Source organism: Callorhinchus milii, unplaced genomic scaffold (genome assembly GCF_018977255.1).
Source record: "Callorhinchus milii isolate IMCB2004 unplaced genomic scaffold, IMCB_Cmil_1.0 Scaffold5, whole genome shotgun sequence".
Classification (NCBI taxonomy): domain Eukaryota; kingdom Metazoa; phylum Chordata; class Chondrichthyes; order Chimaeriformes; family Callorhinchidae; genus Callorhinchus; species Callorhinchus milii.
In genome coordinates, this window is record NW_024704746.1 from 47,984,075 (window position 1) to 48,002,518 (window position 18,444).

The 18,444-nt window shown below is 44.2% G+C and overlaps 2 protein-coding genes across 2 annotated transcripts in view; one reads left to right on the forward strand and one right to left on the reverse strand.

Annotated features, from left to right (window-relative positions):
* The window catches only part of LOC103181814 (synapsin-3), a 95,214-nt gene extending 93,154 nt beyond the window's left edge, over positions 1 to 2,060 (forward strand). Inside the window, exon 14 of the mRNA XM_042335290.1 lies at positions 588 to 2,060. Coding sequence (XP_042191224.1) covers positions 588 to 720 — 133 coding nt within the window. The 3' untranslated portion in view covers positions 721 to 2,060. The remainder of the gene's footprint in view (positions 1 to 587) is intronic.
* Positions 2,061 to 4,697: 2,637 nt separating this feature from the next.
* On the reverse strand, positions 4,698 to 17,026 carry fbxo7 (F-box protein 7). Its single transcript, XM_007898525.2, is given in 10 exon segments — positions 4,698 to 5,376; positions 5,379 to 5,613; positions 6,254 to 6,285; positions 7,233 to 7,409; positions 7,985 to 8,080; positions 10,334 to 10,417; positions 10,686 to 10,827; positions 11,609 to 12,065; positions 14,246 to 14,413; positions 16,786 to 17,026. Coding segments are annotated over 9 exon segments (1,476 nt in total). The 5' UTR covers positions 14,368 to 14,413; positions 16,786 to 17,026; the 3' UTR covers positions 4,698 to 5,245.
* Positions 17,027 to 18,444: the final 1,418 nt, after the last annotated feature.

Below are 18,444 nucleotides of genomic sequence, written 5' to 3' on the forward strand. Positions count from 1 at the left end.
AGCACAGTCGAAGAGGACAGTCTTGAGATAGGTCTTGAAGGTGGCAAGGGAGGAGACGAGGCAGAGGAACTGCGGAATGGAGTTCCAGAGGGTGGGGGCAGAGTGGCGGAAGGTCCACCCGCCAGTAGTGGGGTGAGCGAGCAGGGGACGTGAAGCAGGCTGGAGCCCACTGAGTGGAGGGAGCGAGCAGGATGGTAGGGGGTTAGAAAGTCGCAGAGGTAGGGGGGAGCAAGACCATGGAGAGCTTTGAAGGTGAGGATCAGGATCTTGAACTGTATCCTCTGTGTGATGGGAAGCCAGTGGAGCTGGGCAAGGATGGGGTTGATAGGGTCACAAAGCCTGGTGCGGGAGAGGACACGGGTTGCAGAGATCTGGATGATCTGCAGCCTGTGGAGGGAGGAGTTGGGAAGGCCGATAAGCAGTGAATTTGCAGTCAAGCCTCGATGTAATGAAAGCGTGTATGAGGGATTCGGCCTACACATGGAAATTCCAGAGAGAGATTGTTGGAATGGAATGCACTCTCTCTAACTGGAGGGACACATCCTGTTTACCTAATGACATGCACCTCTCATTTCACTCTCTTTCAGTAAATCACAGTCCCTGACAAACAGCTTCAGTGTTACTGAGGCTCCTCAACGCTCTGGGGCCAATGAAGACGAAGCGAAAGCTGAGACCATTCGGAACCTGAGGAAGTCCTTCGCTAGCCTGTTTTCAGACTAAGTCTTTGCAGTGTTCTCACGCCCAGCTCCAAGGAGTGAGAACCTGTGGGAAACCCAGTGCCTGGCCTCACCCTTCTTTACAGGGCAACGGGAATGTGGTTGGATACATCTGGGATTTCGGGCATGAGTGCCAGTGACACGAAGGAAGTTTAATTTATAGACAGCAAGCTGTAATGTGAGTTCCTGTTTTCTTACTAAACCAAAAGGGCGGTTTAAAAAACACCTGTCAGATGTAAGTGTGTGTGGTGTGATTAACTGTGCACTTTATCTCACAAAGCAATTTTTCTGAGTGTTGTACTGGATGCAGTCATCAAATACGGAATGACCACCTACCTGAACTTCTGGTTTTATTTCCTCCAGTTTTACTCTCCTCCCCTCCTGAATACCATCTTACTTAGTACAGGAGTACAATGCCACAAGTACTTGAACGTCCGTCCTTCCAGTGTGAGCCTTTACGATGAGTGTTAGTAAGCTATTTGATCTTGTTCTTACCTGACATCAACACACTGTTCAGGATGGGGCACAGGATTGTACCTAAGTGGGAGGAATTCTGTTGGTGAATTCCCTTCCCCTGTCCTTGTCGAGGAGTACTGAAACCAATGGTGATGCCTCAGTGTTACCTGGGTTGAGATCAACTAACTCAGTTAATACCAGGAATCAACCCTGATATCTATATGTCTAAAACCCTTCAGAGAAATCTGTCCCACCGCCCAGCCAAATAACATGCTCAGCACTCACCATTTGGTCTCACACGTGAATAAAGGCCAATTGGACAAGGAACCAGAGGATGCCAACACCAATGGAACTGTATCCCAGCAAGTCTCCACTTTCAGTGGAGGGAGCAGATAACTGGCGCACTATATAGAATGTCAGATTCTATTAAAATCTTATCTATGTGCATATATTTATTTTTCATTTTTGGTATTCCCTCCTCGCTCTTCTCTATTCAAAGACCTACTTGGGGGCCTGGTAAAGGCTCTCTCTTCCTCCCCCCTATCCAATCCCCTCCCCAGTGTTATTAATAAGTTCAGCATTGAAGGAACATAACTCTGCAGAGTCTCAGGTACTGATGAAACATGCCCTTCTTGGAGCAGGGAACCGTTGTTCAAAATCAAGAGGCTGGTAATAACAGGAAGGTTCTGCTCTGCCTATAAGTGTTCACTCTTCTCTTTCCGTCGTCAGATTTCTGCAGTTTATTTATCAATCAACCAGTAAATTAATGTTGTGATGAGGAAGAGCGTTGTGCTTGTGCAAGTCTCTGGATCTTCTGCTCTGTGTCGTTGTGATGTACTGGAGTAAGATTACACTTTTTTTGAGAAATAAAGTCATTTTTGTGCTCTGGTTGATTAGTTGAGACCCATCTGCTCTTTTACGTGCTAGATGGAATGATCGGGTACACTTGCCACTCTGACACACAGACTGATGCACCATTCATTCCAAGCAGATTGCAAGTCATCTTCCTGCAGAGAGGGAGTGAAAGCAAAAGCTTCCATCTCCTCCTGGTGAGCTGCAGTTCATATAAGCCAAAGGTCTGAGGTCAAAGCTTGCTCTCTCAGTTGATCTAGTTGTATAATTGGGGGATGGGGAGGAGAGAAAAACAAATGTCAAAAGTAATGTTCTAAATATTTGTTTTGTACTTTACTGGAGTGTTTCGTCTACAACATCGAACCCAGAGTGTTTCATCCTCCGACACGCTGTAATATTGAACATTGAATCCAGTTGCTTTCATCCACAATCCACAGAAGCAATTAGGTACACATTCTTACAGTGGAGATGTGAGTTGAAGGGTCGGGTATATATCTGCGTGTCAAGTTAACACAAAAGCAATTGTGAATTGGACAGGAAGAATCATTCTAGGCCAGGAACACAATGGGTGAATAAAATCAGCAACGCTGCCCTGTCTACCTAATTATTTGATAGGTGGCACATCATTAACTCCTTTAGCCGGAATCTCTTCCACCATTCCACTTCTGTTTCAAGTCTCAGATAATCCTTGAGGCCATTTATAGCACCCTTATTGATCTTCCAGCTGAGATCAGACAACAGTATGAACCCGACATATTTCTGGCTTCAACAGTTCTGTCCCACACCATTTTCCAACTGAGTTAACAAGTTGATTTCTGCCAAATATGTCTTCCTTCTCCTGAGCAGTCCTCAGTCCATCAAACAGCACAGTCTAGAGGCAGTATAAGAAATTCTTTTTCCAGGTCAGGATCACAACCAAAGCTGTGTGCAGCTGAAAAGCTGAGCTTCAGCAATAAAGTTAATACAGCAAACTCTTGATAACTTATCATTCCAAGTGTCGTCTTATCTGGAGCAGAGTTAGGCATATGTATAAATACATAAATTAATGTGGCCAGGATATTGACAGCATGATGACTTAGGGGGTAATGATAAGTTAAGCCAGGATCGAGTTATCAGGAGTTTAGTGTGTAAGAGCAACATACGTTTCAAAGATGCAGCTTATAATTAACATTTGTTATTGGCTGTCTATTCTTTCTCTCTTAGCAATCCCCATTCCCCGCAAAACAAGTTAATCACAAATCAACCAAGGATACTCTTGTTATTCTCTTCATGGCTGACAGCAAGCAAGCCTGGAGGCAAGTTTGCTGCCTGTAGTGTTAGATGGAGGGTAATGCATTGGGGAACTAGATAGTAAAAAAGACTGTACCAGAACACTACAACGTGCATTTATATAATGCCATTCACGCAGAGAAGCGTCTCGGAGCCCTTGAATTCTGTCCATATATAGACATTCTGTCTACAAGTCCATCGATAACGGTTAGGGCTGGGCCGAAATTTGACATTTGAATAGAATGGGCTGTTGATTCAGAAGTTCCTGTGCCTACCAGTTTATTTGATTTTAGGATATAAATGACTTTCTATATTCTGAAAGCTATCCGATTGTAATCTGCATATTCGTATATCAAGACATGTAGATTCTCCTGTAACATAGCACTTCTGATGTCAAGTACAATTGTGCACTGCAGCTCTGTGGCATTGAACCTGATACCTTTCATCTGCTGAAATATTAAACAAGTTCTTTCTCTTAACAAGTTTTCAAGATAGTGGAGGTCAGCCCCTCAGGCTGAAGAAGGCAGCACAATCCTGATGGCTTATGGAACAAAGTTGAGAATTTAATAGCCTGGATGATTAAACTCTCCAGTGTACAATGGACGGCCAGTACTGTACTGCTTTTAACCAGCACAGCTATGTGAGATTTTACCTGTCACATTCCCATTTTATGACATAATGAACCAATTTCCTTCACCGTGATATTAACTTACACTCCTCAAAATCTAGACAACATCTCACACTCTCTCCTCTTCCTGCATTGAAATCAAAACATTCTTCTGGCTCCTACAACTACCTGAACAGTGGGATGATCCTTGTGGTTTTTCCTGAAGACAGGGGCTCTCTGCCTTTCTTCCTCCTATAATACAAGTTTGGTGTCACCTCACCACTAGATTTATCTAGCTGTCTACTTCATATGGTTATGTATTTCACTACAGATGTGGCTCTTCATCTAAAATCCTGAATAATGAAAACAGTCAGGTTTCAGCAAAGGTAAGAAACTCCATACTAGACTCAGGCGTAAGTCAGCCAGCATGGTACTCAGTTCATCCCCAATTGTCTTTGGAGGGGGGTGGGATTGGGGCAGGGGTGGGGAAAGAAATTCCTTTGAGGCTGCAAGCCAAAGCCTTAACAAGTTGGTGCTAGCTGAAGAAGTAGCAGGAAGCTCATCAGTGTTCACAATTGCAAACTGTTCAGTTTTAGTTGGTTAAACCTTAACAGTTCCCCACTGCACATTCTGAGAGTGTTTACCTCTGGGGAGAGAGTCACAATCCATTCCAGACAAGCTGAAACCATGCATACAGGAAACTTTCAGTGGGATAGTTTGGAGATTCTTAAACGTGGTGACAGGTATGTCAAATTACCCAATTGACCAAAGAAAATATTCGTACCACACAATATCAATTTCTTTGGAAATGGATTTATTTCAGTGCTTTTTATTGTAAGGTTAATGGTGCATTCAGTTTTAGCAAGCCATCTTCCTCTCACGTGCAGCATTCAAAACGCTCAGAAGATAATATTGAAATTACAATTTCATTACAATTGTTTGCAATCACTTTGTGCAACCCATTTTATGCAATTCTCCTAAATTACAATTGTCCGTCAAAATAAAGCAGCACGAATACAATTTAAATTTTCTATCAAAAACTATAGCCAACAAATCCAATTAAAAATTTGCTGTTGTGCTCCATTGCTGGCCTCCCACAGCAACAAAACATACTAACTTTCCATTATCTTGGGTCAGTTAAAGGAAAAGTCTTAAGTTCAGGATACGTATTTGCTATTCAGTCTTTGTTGTGCCTGTCACACTTGGATTGCCAGGTGGAGATAGAACTTCACGCTTGGTAGTGAGTAATTCAACATTTTAAAAAAAAATCAGATTGACAATGCCCAATAAAGAGATGTAGAAACTAAGAATGCTCCAATAAGCCTGTGTTTTCTGTGCAGAGTTCTTAGATGATGCCATGTCTGATATCCGATGATCCGCCTCTCCTGGGGGTCCCTGGAAACCGTGGTCCAGTAGCAGGGGGCATCCCTGGAATAGAACCAGTTGGATCAAACAGCGGCCTGAACGGCGGCAATGTTCCGGCACTGGGCCCATTCCAGGCAAGAATGGGTTAACGGGATCTCCTCTGTATGGCAGCTGCGGGCGTTCATCGTATTCTCCTCCAATGATCCCGGGTGGAAATATCGGATGCGGTTCAAATGGGAAGGGAGTGAAAGGGCAGGGTTGACTGGGAGGGATCGGCAGAGGACGTGGTAAATACAGAGGGCTCCTGTGGAATGACCTTTTCTTTGTCAGGTACTTTTCCTTGTACAGCTTTAAAAACAATGGTTACACTGAAGTTAGAACCGAATCTACCCAAATTCAAAAGATATTTTTCTGTATTCTGTTTATTATTTGACTCATCCCCTCACATTTAGTTACTTTGCTTCCTTCCCACTGTCTCAGTCACATCCCACAGGCCAATTAAGATTGCAGGTTGCCTGGCCTTTGCTCTGTGAGAGGCAGCAAGAAATGTGTGAGCTTGGTTTGGAATAACTTGCTCTCACACTATGCGCTCCTCTGGTGTGAATGGTAGAAAATGACTGATCTAAACTTGGAGCTTCCTGACAGCGTAGCTGAAATGAGGAACTCACTGGATCAAGCCAAATCCCATACCTTATTTTCTACCTGGCATTGAGTACTATGAGCGCCACACCGCCTCTGCCTTGATTTTTTTCCATACAATTAACGATATTTATTCCGTTATTCACTGTGTAGCTAACCATGAGTGTCATATTCTTGTGTTCCCATTCAAGAATCACTGCTTATTCCCAGACGCACAAGTATCTAATGGTCAAGCATTTGAACCCTAAGCACAATCAATCTCGCACCAATGTGAACTCTCTATAAAATCCTGGCTATGTAGCGTCACACCAAATTTCTCATTTGATCCTGCTTGAAAAACTCCACTTACTCGTTTCCAGTCTTGGCTGATGGTTCTTGTATCTGTTTCAAAGTACAGAAAAGGAAACAGTTTCAATAATGTTGAAAATAGGTGTGCGACACATAAAAATCTAATTGTAAAGCAGAGAGCACAGTGTAGAATTTGCCCCTGAGTAAGACTCTAATTACATGCTTGGTAGAAACGTTCTGAATAATGGGTTATGTACCAAGATCAGAAGGGAGAGTTCAGAGTGGAATACTTTCAATAGGAATTCTCTGGATGTAAAGGTGTGCCCCTCTCCTACTCAATACCACAGTACTCGTCTGCAAAGCCATTCAACTTCTGGTTCGCAGCTGTTAGCTATTTTTTACGCAAATTGTGATTGATAAATCCATGATCTAGCTTCACACACATTGGGGTTGTGAATTGGTGGGGAGGGACAAGAGAAGTGAGAGTCCATCCCCGGAATTTCAAAATAATTTAAATTATTAAATTATTGTAAATAATTTCTAAATTTTAACTGCAGTTTACAACTCAACACGCAACAGTTTTAAAAGGGAATTATACAGATTTATGATGTTGGTGAGGATTGTGAGGCAAAAAGCATTTAGAGATTGGGGTCAGCTGTAACATTCTATTCTAGACTTCTACATTTCTACTTTCCTAACAATATGACTTTGAAAGCAAAGCATCAGGCAATTGAACCCCTCCTGAATGCTTTACTCAACCATAAATAAGAACGATTAAATAGATTACTGCAGGAATTCAGGAATTTTAAAAATGCATCCGAGTTGACTTCTTATAAACCCATGTAACACAAACCAAACTCTGTTATACCTACACAACAGCCAGAAGATAGGATGCAGCCATTGCCTTTCAGTGTCAGCAGCACTCTCCACATGTTTAAAGATCCACAAACATTTTTGTGAGCCATCAGGGCTCTGCCACTTGGTGCAATTTTCCTTCAGTCATCTTGCTGGCTTGTCACTGAACTTCAATAAATCCTTACCTCGGAAATCCCTCAGGAACAGAAATCTCCAAAGCAACTGGTCGTTGATGGCAGTATTGAGATCACGGCACACCGACGAGAGAGATAAAATAGAGGACACATCCAGGAGTCGAAAAATTCTCAGCTTGATTTCCAGAGGTTGGACCACCAGACCAAACACATCAGGCAGATTTAAAGCTAGAATGGTACAAAAACTAAAATAAAAACAAAGCAACACTTTGCAGAACGGAAACTCTTTGCATGGTAAGCAAAACTGCATTTGCCCTTTCAATACAACTGCACTTATAAAGGTCAATCAACAATGCTACAAAGTGCTGACACAATTCAGAAAGGAGTTTCTCCTGGTATCCTGTCCAACAATCCCCCAAATAAAACCTGTTATTCATTTCAAATATTTGTGGGACATTGCCATATGCAAATTGGCTCTGCATTCACCCACAACATGTACACTTTGCAGTATATCCTCTGAAACGTTTTGAGACGTCCACCCAACATGAAAGGTACTATATCAAGTGTAAGGATTATTAGTACATATACAATTTATATTTGTATGGTACCTTTCGCATTGGGAGGCTATCTCAAAGCGCTTCATACAAGTTTCAAACCAACATGTAAAGATGACAAGCCCTGTTTGAAAATTGTTACTTTATGTCACTGAAAACCAAGCATCCAATGTTTTTAAAGAAACCGACAGAAAAACATTAACTTGGTTTGACTTTGGGGATAAATAAAAATGTAAACAGGTTGTTTACCTTGCCTTGCATTTGCCAGCAGAGGATACACCAGCTGATCTTTGAACATGCAGGACAGTTTTCGCAGATCTTTGTACACTTCCGCAGCATTCTCATCTTGGAAAGATAAACAGCAGGTTCTCAGACACAACAAAGTCTGATGGAAACTGAATTCCAAAATTAAGTAGTGTATTTTGAACTCCGTTCAGAGTGTTCAATGTTAACATTTTTACAAAAATCTTTATTTTCCCATGTTAACAATTAAGGTTCTACACGGGGTCAGCAAGGTCAGTGTGGGAGGCCAGTGCGGGAATGGGGTCAGCGCGGGAGCAGGGTCAATGTGAGATGTCAGTGCTGCAGCAGGAAGGCCGAGGTCTCGGGGATCGGAACTAGTTGTAGGCACCGAAGGTTGAGCGGAAATCAGCGCTGGAGTTGCAGCCATCATTTGGTCCAGATGTGGAGACGCCATTCCAAAGTCTCCCATCTGAACCAATGCCCGAAACTCCCTGTGTGACATAATTTCCGCCCACCAGTTTTCAAATACTGTAATCGGGTATAGTTTTATTTTTATTACTACTATCGCCTTCCATTCCTCTCTTTTTCTTGTAAACTTCTCTGTATTATTTTCCAGGTTATTTTTCACGTTCTCCCTCGACCCCATCACTACCCCTTTCCTTGAGACGTCGAGAAGACGTGAAAAGCACTATATCAAATGCAAGGATTATTATTATTATTACCTCCCCTCTCCACCTCCTTGCCCCTCTACGCACAGACATGATCAACCTCTTCTTGTCCACTGGCACTGATCCCACTCCCTTAACAACTGCCGTCATCATCCCAATCCTCAAAAAATCTTCTCTGCATCCATCCCTGCTCTCAAATTTCCAAACCATATCCAACCTCCCTTTCCAAGGTCCTAGAAAGTCATTGCTACCCAGCTTCGCTCCTTCCTCTCCTTCTATGAACCCCTCCAATTGGGTTTCCATGCTGCCCGCAGCACAGAAACAGCCTTGGTCAAAGTGACAAATGACGTTTTATCCATCTGTGACCAGGACTCCCTCTGTCTCCTCACCCTCCTTGACCTCTCTGCTGCCTTTGACACTGTAGACCATTCTATCCTCCTCCACCGCCTCTTCTCATTTCAACCTTCATGGTTCTATCCTTGACTGGTTTAGATTCTACCTTTTACACCGGCTCCACTTTGCCTAAACTAACAGCTTCCTCTCCAGTCCCCACACTGTTTCATGCGGCGTTTCTCAGGGCTCTGTCCTTAGTCCTCTTCTCTTGGTGACATCATCCGTATCTATACGCTCCCTCTTGGTGACATTATCCGCAGACATGGGGTCAACTTCCATATGTATGCCGCTGACACAGAACTCTATCTCACTGCCTTCACCCTCGACTCCACGGCCACTGCTGTCCTGACAGAATGTCTGTTAGACATCAAATCCTGGATGAGAGCTAACTTTCTCCAGTTGAACGTCAACAAGACAGAGGCCCTCCTGATTGGCTCCCATCAGCACTTCCATACCTCAGGCACTGGCAGCATCACCATCCATAGAAGCACACTCCACCTCACTGTGCTAGCCCAGAACCTTGGAGTCTTGTTTGACCCTCAACTGTCCATTCTACCCGACATTCGTGCCATGCCTCTGCCTTTCCCCATCGCCTGGCTCCACCATTGCCACTCTCTTCAGGCCTCCACCTTCATCCACACTTTTATTACATCTGGGCTCGACTATGCCAACTCCCTGCTTGTTGGCCTTCCCAACTCTTCCCTCCACAAGCTGCAGATCATTCAGAACTTTGCAGCTCATGTCTTCTCTTGCACCAGGCTTCATGACCCTATCACAACCACGCTTGCCTGGCTCCAATGACTCCCCATCCCCCAGAGGATAGAGTCCAAAATCCTCGTCCTCACCTTGTTCGTTCCTACTTCTGCGACCTGCTAACACCATATCGACCTGTCTGCTCCCTCCACTCAGCAGCCTGCTCCACATCCCCGCCCTGTCCCTCCCCACCATTGGTGGCCAGGCCTTCAGCCTCTTTGCCCCATCTTTCGGAACTCCATCCCACAGGCCCTTCGCTTTGCTCCCTCCCTTGCCTCCTTCAAGGCACTTGTCAAAACCCTCCTCTTTGACTGCGCTTCAGCCACCCTCCTACCCCTATCCTCCGTGACCTCCACCACTCCTGATCCCAACCCCTTGCTTGGGTCCAAATCCCTCATTGTCCAGCGCTTTGGGATGTCCTCCTGACATGAAAGTCGCTATACAAATGTAATTTGTTGTTGTTGTTGAAATAAATTGCAGGATCAAAGACCAAATGTTCCATTTTAAATGCAGGCACACAGTGGTCAGAAACAGAACTCACCTGGTCTATTTGAATCAACATAGGACCCTGGTGATAGCTGCACTTTCTTTACACTTTTAACAATATCACTGATTTTCAGCAAGGCTGTTGGGAAACAAAAAGCCATGTTCAATACAATCACAGGTGGCAGAACTCTGATCAGCCGCTAATTCATGAGGTTGATATTGTTTTAGAAAACTGTCTACCAGCGGGTAAAAATTCCGGTCAAGTATAGCTTAATTTCCAGGTAATGATTAGAAGATTATCTTTATCCCACAATTATGTCGGATTGAAATATCACAGGTTAAATCAACTATCCATTGAAGACTTCCATGGAGCAATTTGATAAGCACGTCTACCGAGTGCAGGTTACCGTTGACAACAATCAGATTTGCCATTGGGACACAGGTGAGCACAGCTAAACCATCTTCGCAGAGCGGGTGACTGTAGTGAAGTCTGTATATGCCTCCGTTCCTCCATTTCTCGGGCATGCTGCCAACCTTCACTCCTGTACCCTATGGAGAGCAAGGAGCAAGGGAGGTGTTAAAAAAGTGATTTATTTTTAAATTATTTACATTTTTCTACCCTTCCTTGTGCTGACTGCCAGTACTGACTCCAGCTAATTGTAGAGAGCTCCGGTTCCATTCACATTTATCCCCAACAAATCAATCCTCACAATTGAGAAGGACCTGCATTAAAGGTGTGGAACACATTGTGGTGGCATTAGGAGAGCCTGCCATGTTCTGAAATCAAGTGAAATGCTAAATCTGTTTTCAATGATAATGGAGCTGGTGCCACCTGCTGTCACAAAATAAAACTGAAAATCTGACAGCATTTCACCAAACTGTGGACTGTGAGCAGTATGAACATTTGCCACATTTCCTTGACCTGAACTTTCCCTCTCTGTGACAGCACTGCAGTTTGAGAGTTCAATGAACACCATTACATGACCCCTTCAGCCATGGTTAGCTAAGGAGACACCTGGACTTACAGAATTTTTTTTTCCACCACAGATCCTTCAATTGCTTCAGAAGCATCTACAAATCTCTCACTGTTCTCCCTCTTATAGCTACACTTACTTTCCACGGTGCCCAATGCAAAATAAACCCTCAGAAATTGTTCCAAAATGTTACTTGCACTGTTGCACTAAGCAATGCTTTGTACATTTGACAAATTCAAATCAATGCTTGAGCAGCAGGCTTGTAAATGTGGACATTCTCCCAGGCTCTCACAGATATGGTAACTGTTACCCCCACCCCCCACCATGTCATATCAGGCTCTGAACGTTGATTTTACCTGTGGTATATATCCCGCCTCAAGCATGAGGAGATGGAGCACTACAATCAGGGCGTCCGAAGGGCTTGTGCATTCAGCAGAATGGTGCAGAATTTCAAGAGAGTGTGGTACCTTCCCGTCAAGAGCTTCACTGCACAGCATTGGCTCATACGGGCAGGCAGTCATGTTCTCCTCACTTCCTATTTCAGAATCAACAGTTACCATGTTCGAAGACATACTTGGAGAGACTGACTGGGTTTGCTGATCGTTCACACAGGCCACTTTGGGAGCAGTACTGGAGGATGAAGGCTGCTGATTAGCAGTATTCTGGCTCGATACTGAGACTGAAGGAGCAGAGGATTCGGGCAGTATTAAAGAGATCAAATCCCCACCGACAATTCCAATGCTTGCCAGGGTCTGTTCGTCATCCGTCAGAGAATCCTTACCATTTAAAGAAATGCTGAACTGTGTGGTAGAACTGAAAAACAAGCCAAGTAGTCTCAAAATTAAATCAAAAGCTGCAGCAAAACATGAGTAATATATTGTCCCTATACAAAAACTTCAAACTAGAGAACTCACAAGAGAAAATAAAGACAGAAGTGGCTGGGATCACTCAGCAGGTCAGGCAGCATCTATGGAGAGGCAAAAGTGAGTTAACATTTCAGGTCGATGACCTTTCAATCGAACTGACGAAAGGTCATCGACCTGAAACATTAACTTACTTTCCTCTCTCCATAGATGCTGCCCGACATTAGAGTATTCTCAGCAACTTCTACTTTTATTTCAGATTTCCAGCATCTGCAGTATTGTGCATTTCCTTCATAACAACAACACTTGCACTTATATAGTGCGTCTCAGAGCGCTTACAGTGGAGAGGGGGAAGGTTGGCTGTAAGCACATTCGAAGAGGAATGTTTTCAGACGTGACTTGAAAGAGGGGAGAGAGGGATGTTCTGTATATTAATTTAATATATATTATTAATATATATGTTAATATAATATCTATGTTCTATATATTAATATAACATAGAAAATGTCCTATGCATACTTTCACTGTAGTTTATTGAAAATGAAACAAACTTTCAGTTCTGCCCTCCCTCAAAAAGGTGATATTTCTACAATAGAAATTGTATTATCTCAGATTCCATGCTGCTGATCTTGCCACAGTATTGTGAGAAAACTAAAGTGAGCCAATGCAAAATAAATTATGGAATATTTATAAGGCTAAGGCAATAATTCCATTTCAGGTTTTGAATTACATTCATAGAATCATACAAGAATTATATAGCACATAAGGAGGCCATTCGGCCCATCTTGTCTGTGCCGGCTCTTTGAAAAGAGCTATCCAGATCACTCCCTCTCTCTCTCGCCATAGCCCTGCATACTTGTCCTCTCAAATAATTATCTAGTTCTCTCTTAAAAGTTGTTATCGAATCGGCTTCCACCACACTTTCAGGCAATCCACTCCAGATCCGAACAACTCGCTGTGTGAAAAAATTTCTCCTCATCCCCCTTGTTTCTTTTAACAGCTATTTTAAATCAATGCCCTCGGGTTAGTGACCCAACCGCCAGTGGAAACAGTTTCTCCTTGTTCACCCTATCGAATGCCCTCATAATTTTGAAAACTTCTATTAAATCTCTTAACCTTCTCTGCTCCAAGGAGAATAATCCTAGCTTCTCCTAATAACTGAAGTCCCTGATTCCTGGTACCATACTAGTAAATCTCCTTTTCACCCTCTCCAATGCCTTGACATCCTTCCTAAAGTGTGGTGCCCAGAACTGAACACAGAACTCCAGCTGAGGCCTAACCAGTTTTATAAAGGTTCATCATAACTTCCTGACTTTTGTATTCTATGCCTCTATTTATAAAGCCTGGTATCCTGTATGCTATTTTTAACAGCTTAATCTACCTGTCCTGCCACCTTCAAAGATTTACTTATATGAACCCACAGGTCTCTCTGTCCCTTCATCCCCTTTAAGATTGTACAATCTAGTTTATATTGCCTCTCCTCATTCTTCCTCCTAAAATGCATCACTTCGCATTTCTCCACATTAAACTTCATCTGTCCCTTTTACCAGTTTGTCTATGTCCTGTTGCAGTCTGCTACTACCCTCCTCATTTTTACCTCTTTTCCTAGCTTAGTATCATTTGCAAACTTCGAAATTGTACTCCTTACCAGGTCCAGGTAATTTATATAGATCAAAAAGTGCAGTGGTCCCAATACTGATCCCTGGGGGACACCATTACACACTTCCCTCCAGTCAGAAAAACAACCGTTCACCAACACTCTCTGCTTTCTGCCTCCCAGCCAGTTCTGTATCCATGCTGCCACTGTCCCTTTAATACCGTGGGCTTCTATTTTGCTTACAAGTATCTTATGTGGCATTTTATCAAACGCCTTTTGAAAATTCTAGAAGGTGACTCAAAGTACATGTCAGTCAATGATTGAGAATCATGTCTATGAACGGTTTCCATTTATCAGCAAGTGATATTTTCAAGAATGCCCAAAAATTGTTACTAGGTTATAGAAAGCAAGTAGGTAACATATGGTATTGTGTTCAGATGAAAAAGATATTATTTATTTCAAACTAAAATCTCAGCACAGATACTTTGTTAACTGGCCAGCCATGGGAACAACCCTAATTCAACAACACTGACCTGTATCCAAAGGTTGGCAGGAAGGAATCAGCGATCTTATGATGTAGTTCTGCAACAGTAGGATTATTCCCTTCCAGCTCCACCCAGCCTCTTTGCTTCAGAATCCGCACCCGTAGCTTCATTGTGCCAGAATCAACGTGAGCTGATATTCACAAAGGCCCTGGAGGGCTGCAGAAAAAAACACGATCAGAGTCACAAGAATATCCCTCAAAATCCATGCGTATTGTCGGTGTAATGACCCACTGTCCCATCAGGAGCTGGAACACATCACTTCAGACCTCAAATCTCCACCTGACTGGTTCTAGTTTCCCAGTAGTATCTGCATTTCCTTATAGGAGTTGGGTTGGGTTGGGTGTCATCTGCATACATGTGGAAGTTGATCCCAATGTCTGCGGATGATGTCAACAAGAACAACTTGCATTTATATAGCGCCCTTCACAGCAGACGGCGTCTCGGAGTGTTTAACAGTGGGTAGCGCGATGCCGAGCCAGGGGGAGGTGGAAGGTGACCGTAGGTACAGTTAAAGAGGAAGGTCTTCAAGCGTGACCTGAAAATAGGGAGAGATGGGCAAAGTGAAGGGATTGAGGGAGAGAGTACCACAGCTACGGGGTGTAGTGGATGAAAGCACAGTCACTGATGATGAGACAGAGGATCCGGGGGACAAGGAGGTGTCTGGAGCCAGTCGAGCAAAAACAGCGGTGTAGGGAGAGAGCAGGTTGGAGTGATGAGTGGGTTCCACTGCGTGAAGGGATTTAAATACAAGAGTGAGGATCTTGCAATTGATTCGCTCTGTGACAGGGAGCCAATGGAGTTTGACAAGGACTGGGGTAATGGAGATATGGAGTTTATTGTGGATGAGAATGCGGTCTGTTGTCACTAAGAGGAAGCATGTAGGTGTTGAAGAGGAGGAGATCAAGGACAGAGCCCTGAAGAATGCCACACAAGCTGGTGCGGGGGCTATAGGAGAAGCCGTTTGTGGAGACAAAGTAGGATGTGAACCAGTCAAGTACACAGCCATGAAGGTTGCAGTGGCAGGAGAGGCGGTGAAGGAGGACAGAGTGGTTAGCGGTATCAAAGGCAGCAAAGAGGTTAAGGAGGACGAGGAGGCAGAGGGAGCCCTGGTCACAGATGGACAATATGTCATTTATCACTTTGATCAAGGCTGTTTCTATGTTATGGGCAGCATGGACACCCAATTGGAGGGGTTCATAGAGGGAATGGCAGGAGAGGAAGGCGTGAAGCTTGAAGCAACATTTCGCTCCAGAACCTTGGACAGGAAAGGGATGTTGGAGATGGGGCAGTAATTGGAAAGCAGGGATGGGTCCAGGAAAGGATTTTTGAGGATGGGGGTGATGATTGTTGTTTTTAAGGGGTTGGGGATGGTACCAGTAGACAAGGAGAAGTTAATTAATCATATCTGTGAGTAGATGGGCAAGGAGGTGGAGCTGGGAGGTAAGGAGAGGCGTAGGAATGGGGTCAAGGTCCTGGGTGGTGGGTTTCATTTGGGTCATGTTATATATTAATAATATTATTATTATTATTATTATAATGGTGGTGAGAGAGGAGGTGGAAACAAGGTCCAAGTTATTGAGGGAGGGATGGGTAGGGGCTGGAGTATGAGGGGAAAGTGGGGAGCGGCTAAACTGCAAATTGGACTCCCAAACGTCCAAGTGAAATGTTAGGGCAAAACTGGATGGCAATTTCAACAGACATGCAGGATGTCACAAACGGCAGCATCAATGTCATTTTCAGGAAACTATTCTGTCAGTTTCACTTTCAATTTCAAGTTAAACATAAATACAACACCAATAAGCTCTGAGATGCGTGAAGGGCGCAATGTAAATACAAGTTGTTATAAACAATTTGGTATTATAAACAATTAAAGTGAAATAAATGGATAAATAAAACAGATAAAAGATAAATAGATATCTAAAACAAATAAAACAGATCTTAATTAAAATACAGACTCTTCCCCCTCCCCAGTAGCTGAAATCTCAAGGACTACATTTGGATTTTCCCCAGGATGTCCATCCCTGTTCCCCCCAGGTCAGATCTTTGGCAAGTTTCGTTACTCCACACGCCTGTTTACTTAGCAGAATGCAAGGATTTTTATTATTATTAAGTAGGAACCCGGTTATTAGTCAATTGGCGGATCGGGTACCGGGAGTAATAATTGCTCCAAAAAAAATGTGGTCACTCAATCCACGGCCGCCGCGTTTCGCCCACAAAATCCACAATCAATTCGCTTTACAGTATATTCTGTGGAGCGCTTTGAGGCGTCTCAACGACGCCACAAGGCGCTACAGAGGATTATTATCATTATTTTAGTCCCCAAGAGGCTCGCGGGCCGCCCCGGGTCACAGGGAGATGCTGAGGGTCAGTGACAGGGCCGGGGGTGGGGGGTGGGGGGTGGTGGTGGTGTGGGGGTGGGGGGGGGGGTGGGGGTGGTGGTGGTGTGGGGGGGGGGGTTCAGGAGGTGAACAGTTACAGTTGATATGAATAACGAGCCCTGGCCTCCCAGGGGTCGGGGAAAAGCTCACCCGCCTCTCGCCCTCTCGGGGCCCGGCCATCACTTACAGCCTCTGCCTGACCACGGTTACTCACTGCTCCGATGTAACCCCCGCTCGTTGCTCCCAGTCGGTCGCTATGGGGACGAGCACTGTCGGTTACTATGGTTACGTCTCCCGGTTGGTACGAGCACTAGTCCGCGACCACGGTCACTACCGCCCCCGACAGCCAGTCCGACTGCGACTGCGACCGACTCGGTCACTGACGCGTCACCACCTCTTGGTGGCGCCGCGCAGACTGGCACTGCGTTTCTTGTGACGATTTGATGGTGGAGCCGCCATCTTTGGTCAAGGCATCAATGTCTGGTTGATGTTAATGCTGACACAAGCTCATTCATTCCTTGTTTTGCTTCTCAGGTAGGCAAAGGGTCACTTATTGGGAAGGAAAGGCCTTCGTTTGGGCTGAGGAATGTAAACCAATTCTCATAAATGTTACTTTTTTTAAAAAAAAACAACACAACATGAGTTTGTCGAACAAAATATACAGTTGCTGCACTTTACAGTAGATCCTGCAAAGTGTTTTGAGATATCCTCCTCTGCTATATCAAATGCAAGGATCTTATAGCAATTTGTCAACATTAGCAGCTTCTGGCTCTTCTAAGTTGCAATACGATTGAACTGGAAAAAGGCCACCAAGTTGACAGTTATTATTACTGTATCAACCTGTCCGCGCTCTCTGCTCAGCAGGCTCTGACCTGCTCCACCATTGGTGCCCAGACCTTCAGCCTTTCTGGCCCCACCCTATGGAACTCCATCCCACATTCCCTTCGCCTCGCTCCCTCCCATGCCTCCTTCGAGGCAGTGTCTCAAACAACAACAACAAGATTATATTTATATAGCGCCTATCACGTCGGGACGATGTCCCTCAAAACCCTCTTCTTCAGCCACCCTCCTACCCTCCCCCCTCCCCGATCCTGACCCCCAGCTCAGGTCCAAATCCCTGACTGTCCAGCGCCTTGGAATATCCTCCCGAATTGAAAGGTGCTGTACAAATGTCATTTGTATTGTATTATTAAAATGTAGCTGTTATTAAAAATGTAGCATTTAAAGGGGCACCTGCTCATAAAAACATCTGTAGACACAGCAAAATTGTGCAAATGAAGTTGAACACATTACCAGGTGCATATAATACATTATCAAGTTATTGTGGAGTTCTGTAGCTCAGTGCAAGCGAAAGACCTGAATTCAATTCCAGGCAGAGGGCGAAACCTTGGGCAAGTTTCCTTACTCCACACACCTAATAATAATCCCTCCAAAACCAAAAACAATGATAAATTGGGTCATTTTCAATCCACGACTGTTTGTGGGACACTGCTGTGCGCAATTGGCTGCCGCGTTTTGCCCACAAATATACGGTCGGCTCACTTTACAGTATTCTGTGAAGCGCTTTGAAACGTCGAGAAAACGTGAAAAGCGCTTATATCAAATGCAAGGATTATTATTATTATTATTATCGAGACGTCTCAAAGAGTTTCAGGGGAGAGAGAGCGTAAAGTGGATTGATTTTATATTTTGTGGGTGAAACTCAGCAGTCAGTGCTGGATCAGCTTTGTTTCCCACCCCCTCCCAAGGATCACCCCCCACCCCCCCCACAGGAGCCCTGCCCACTTGGTCCCGCTGGGTTGCTGGCGG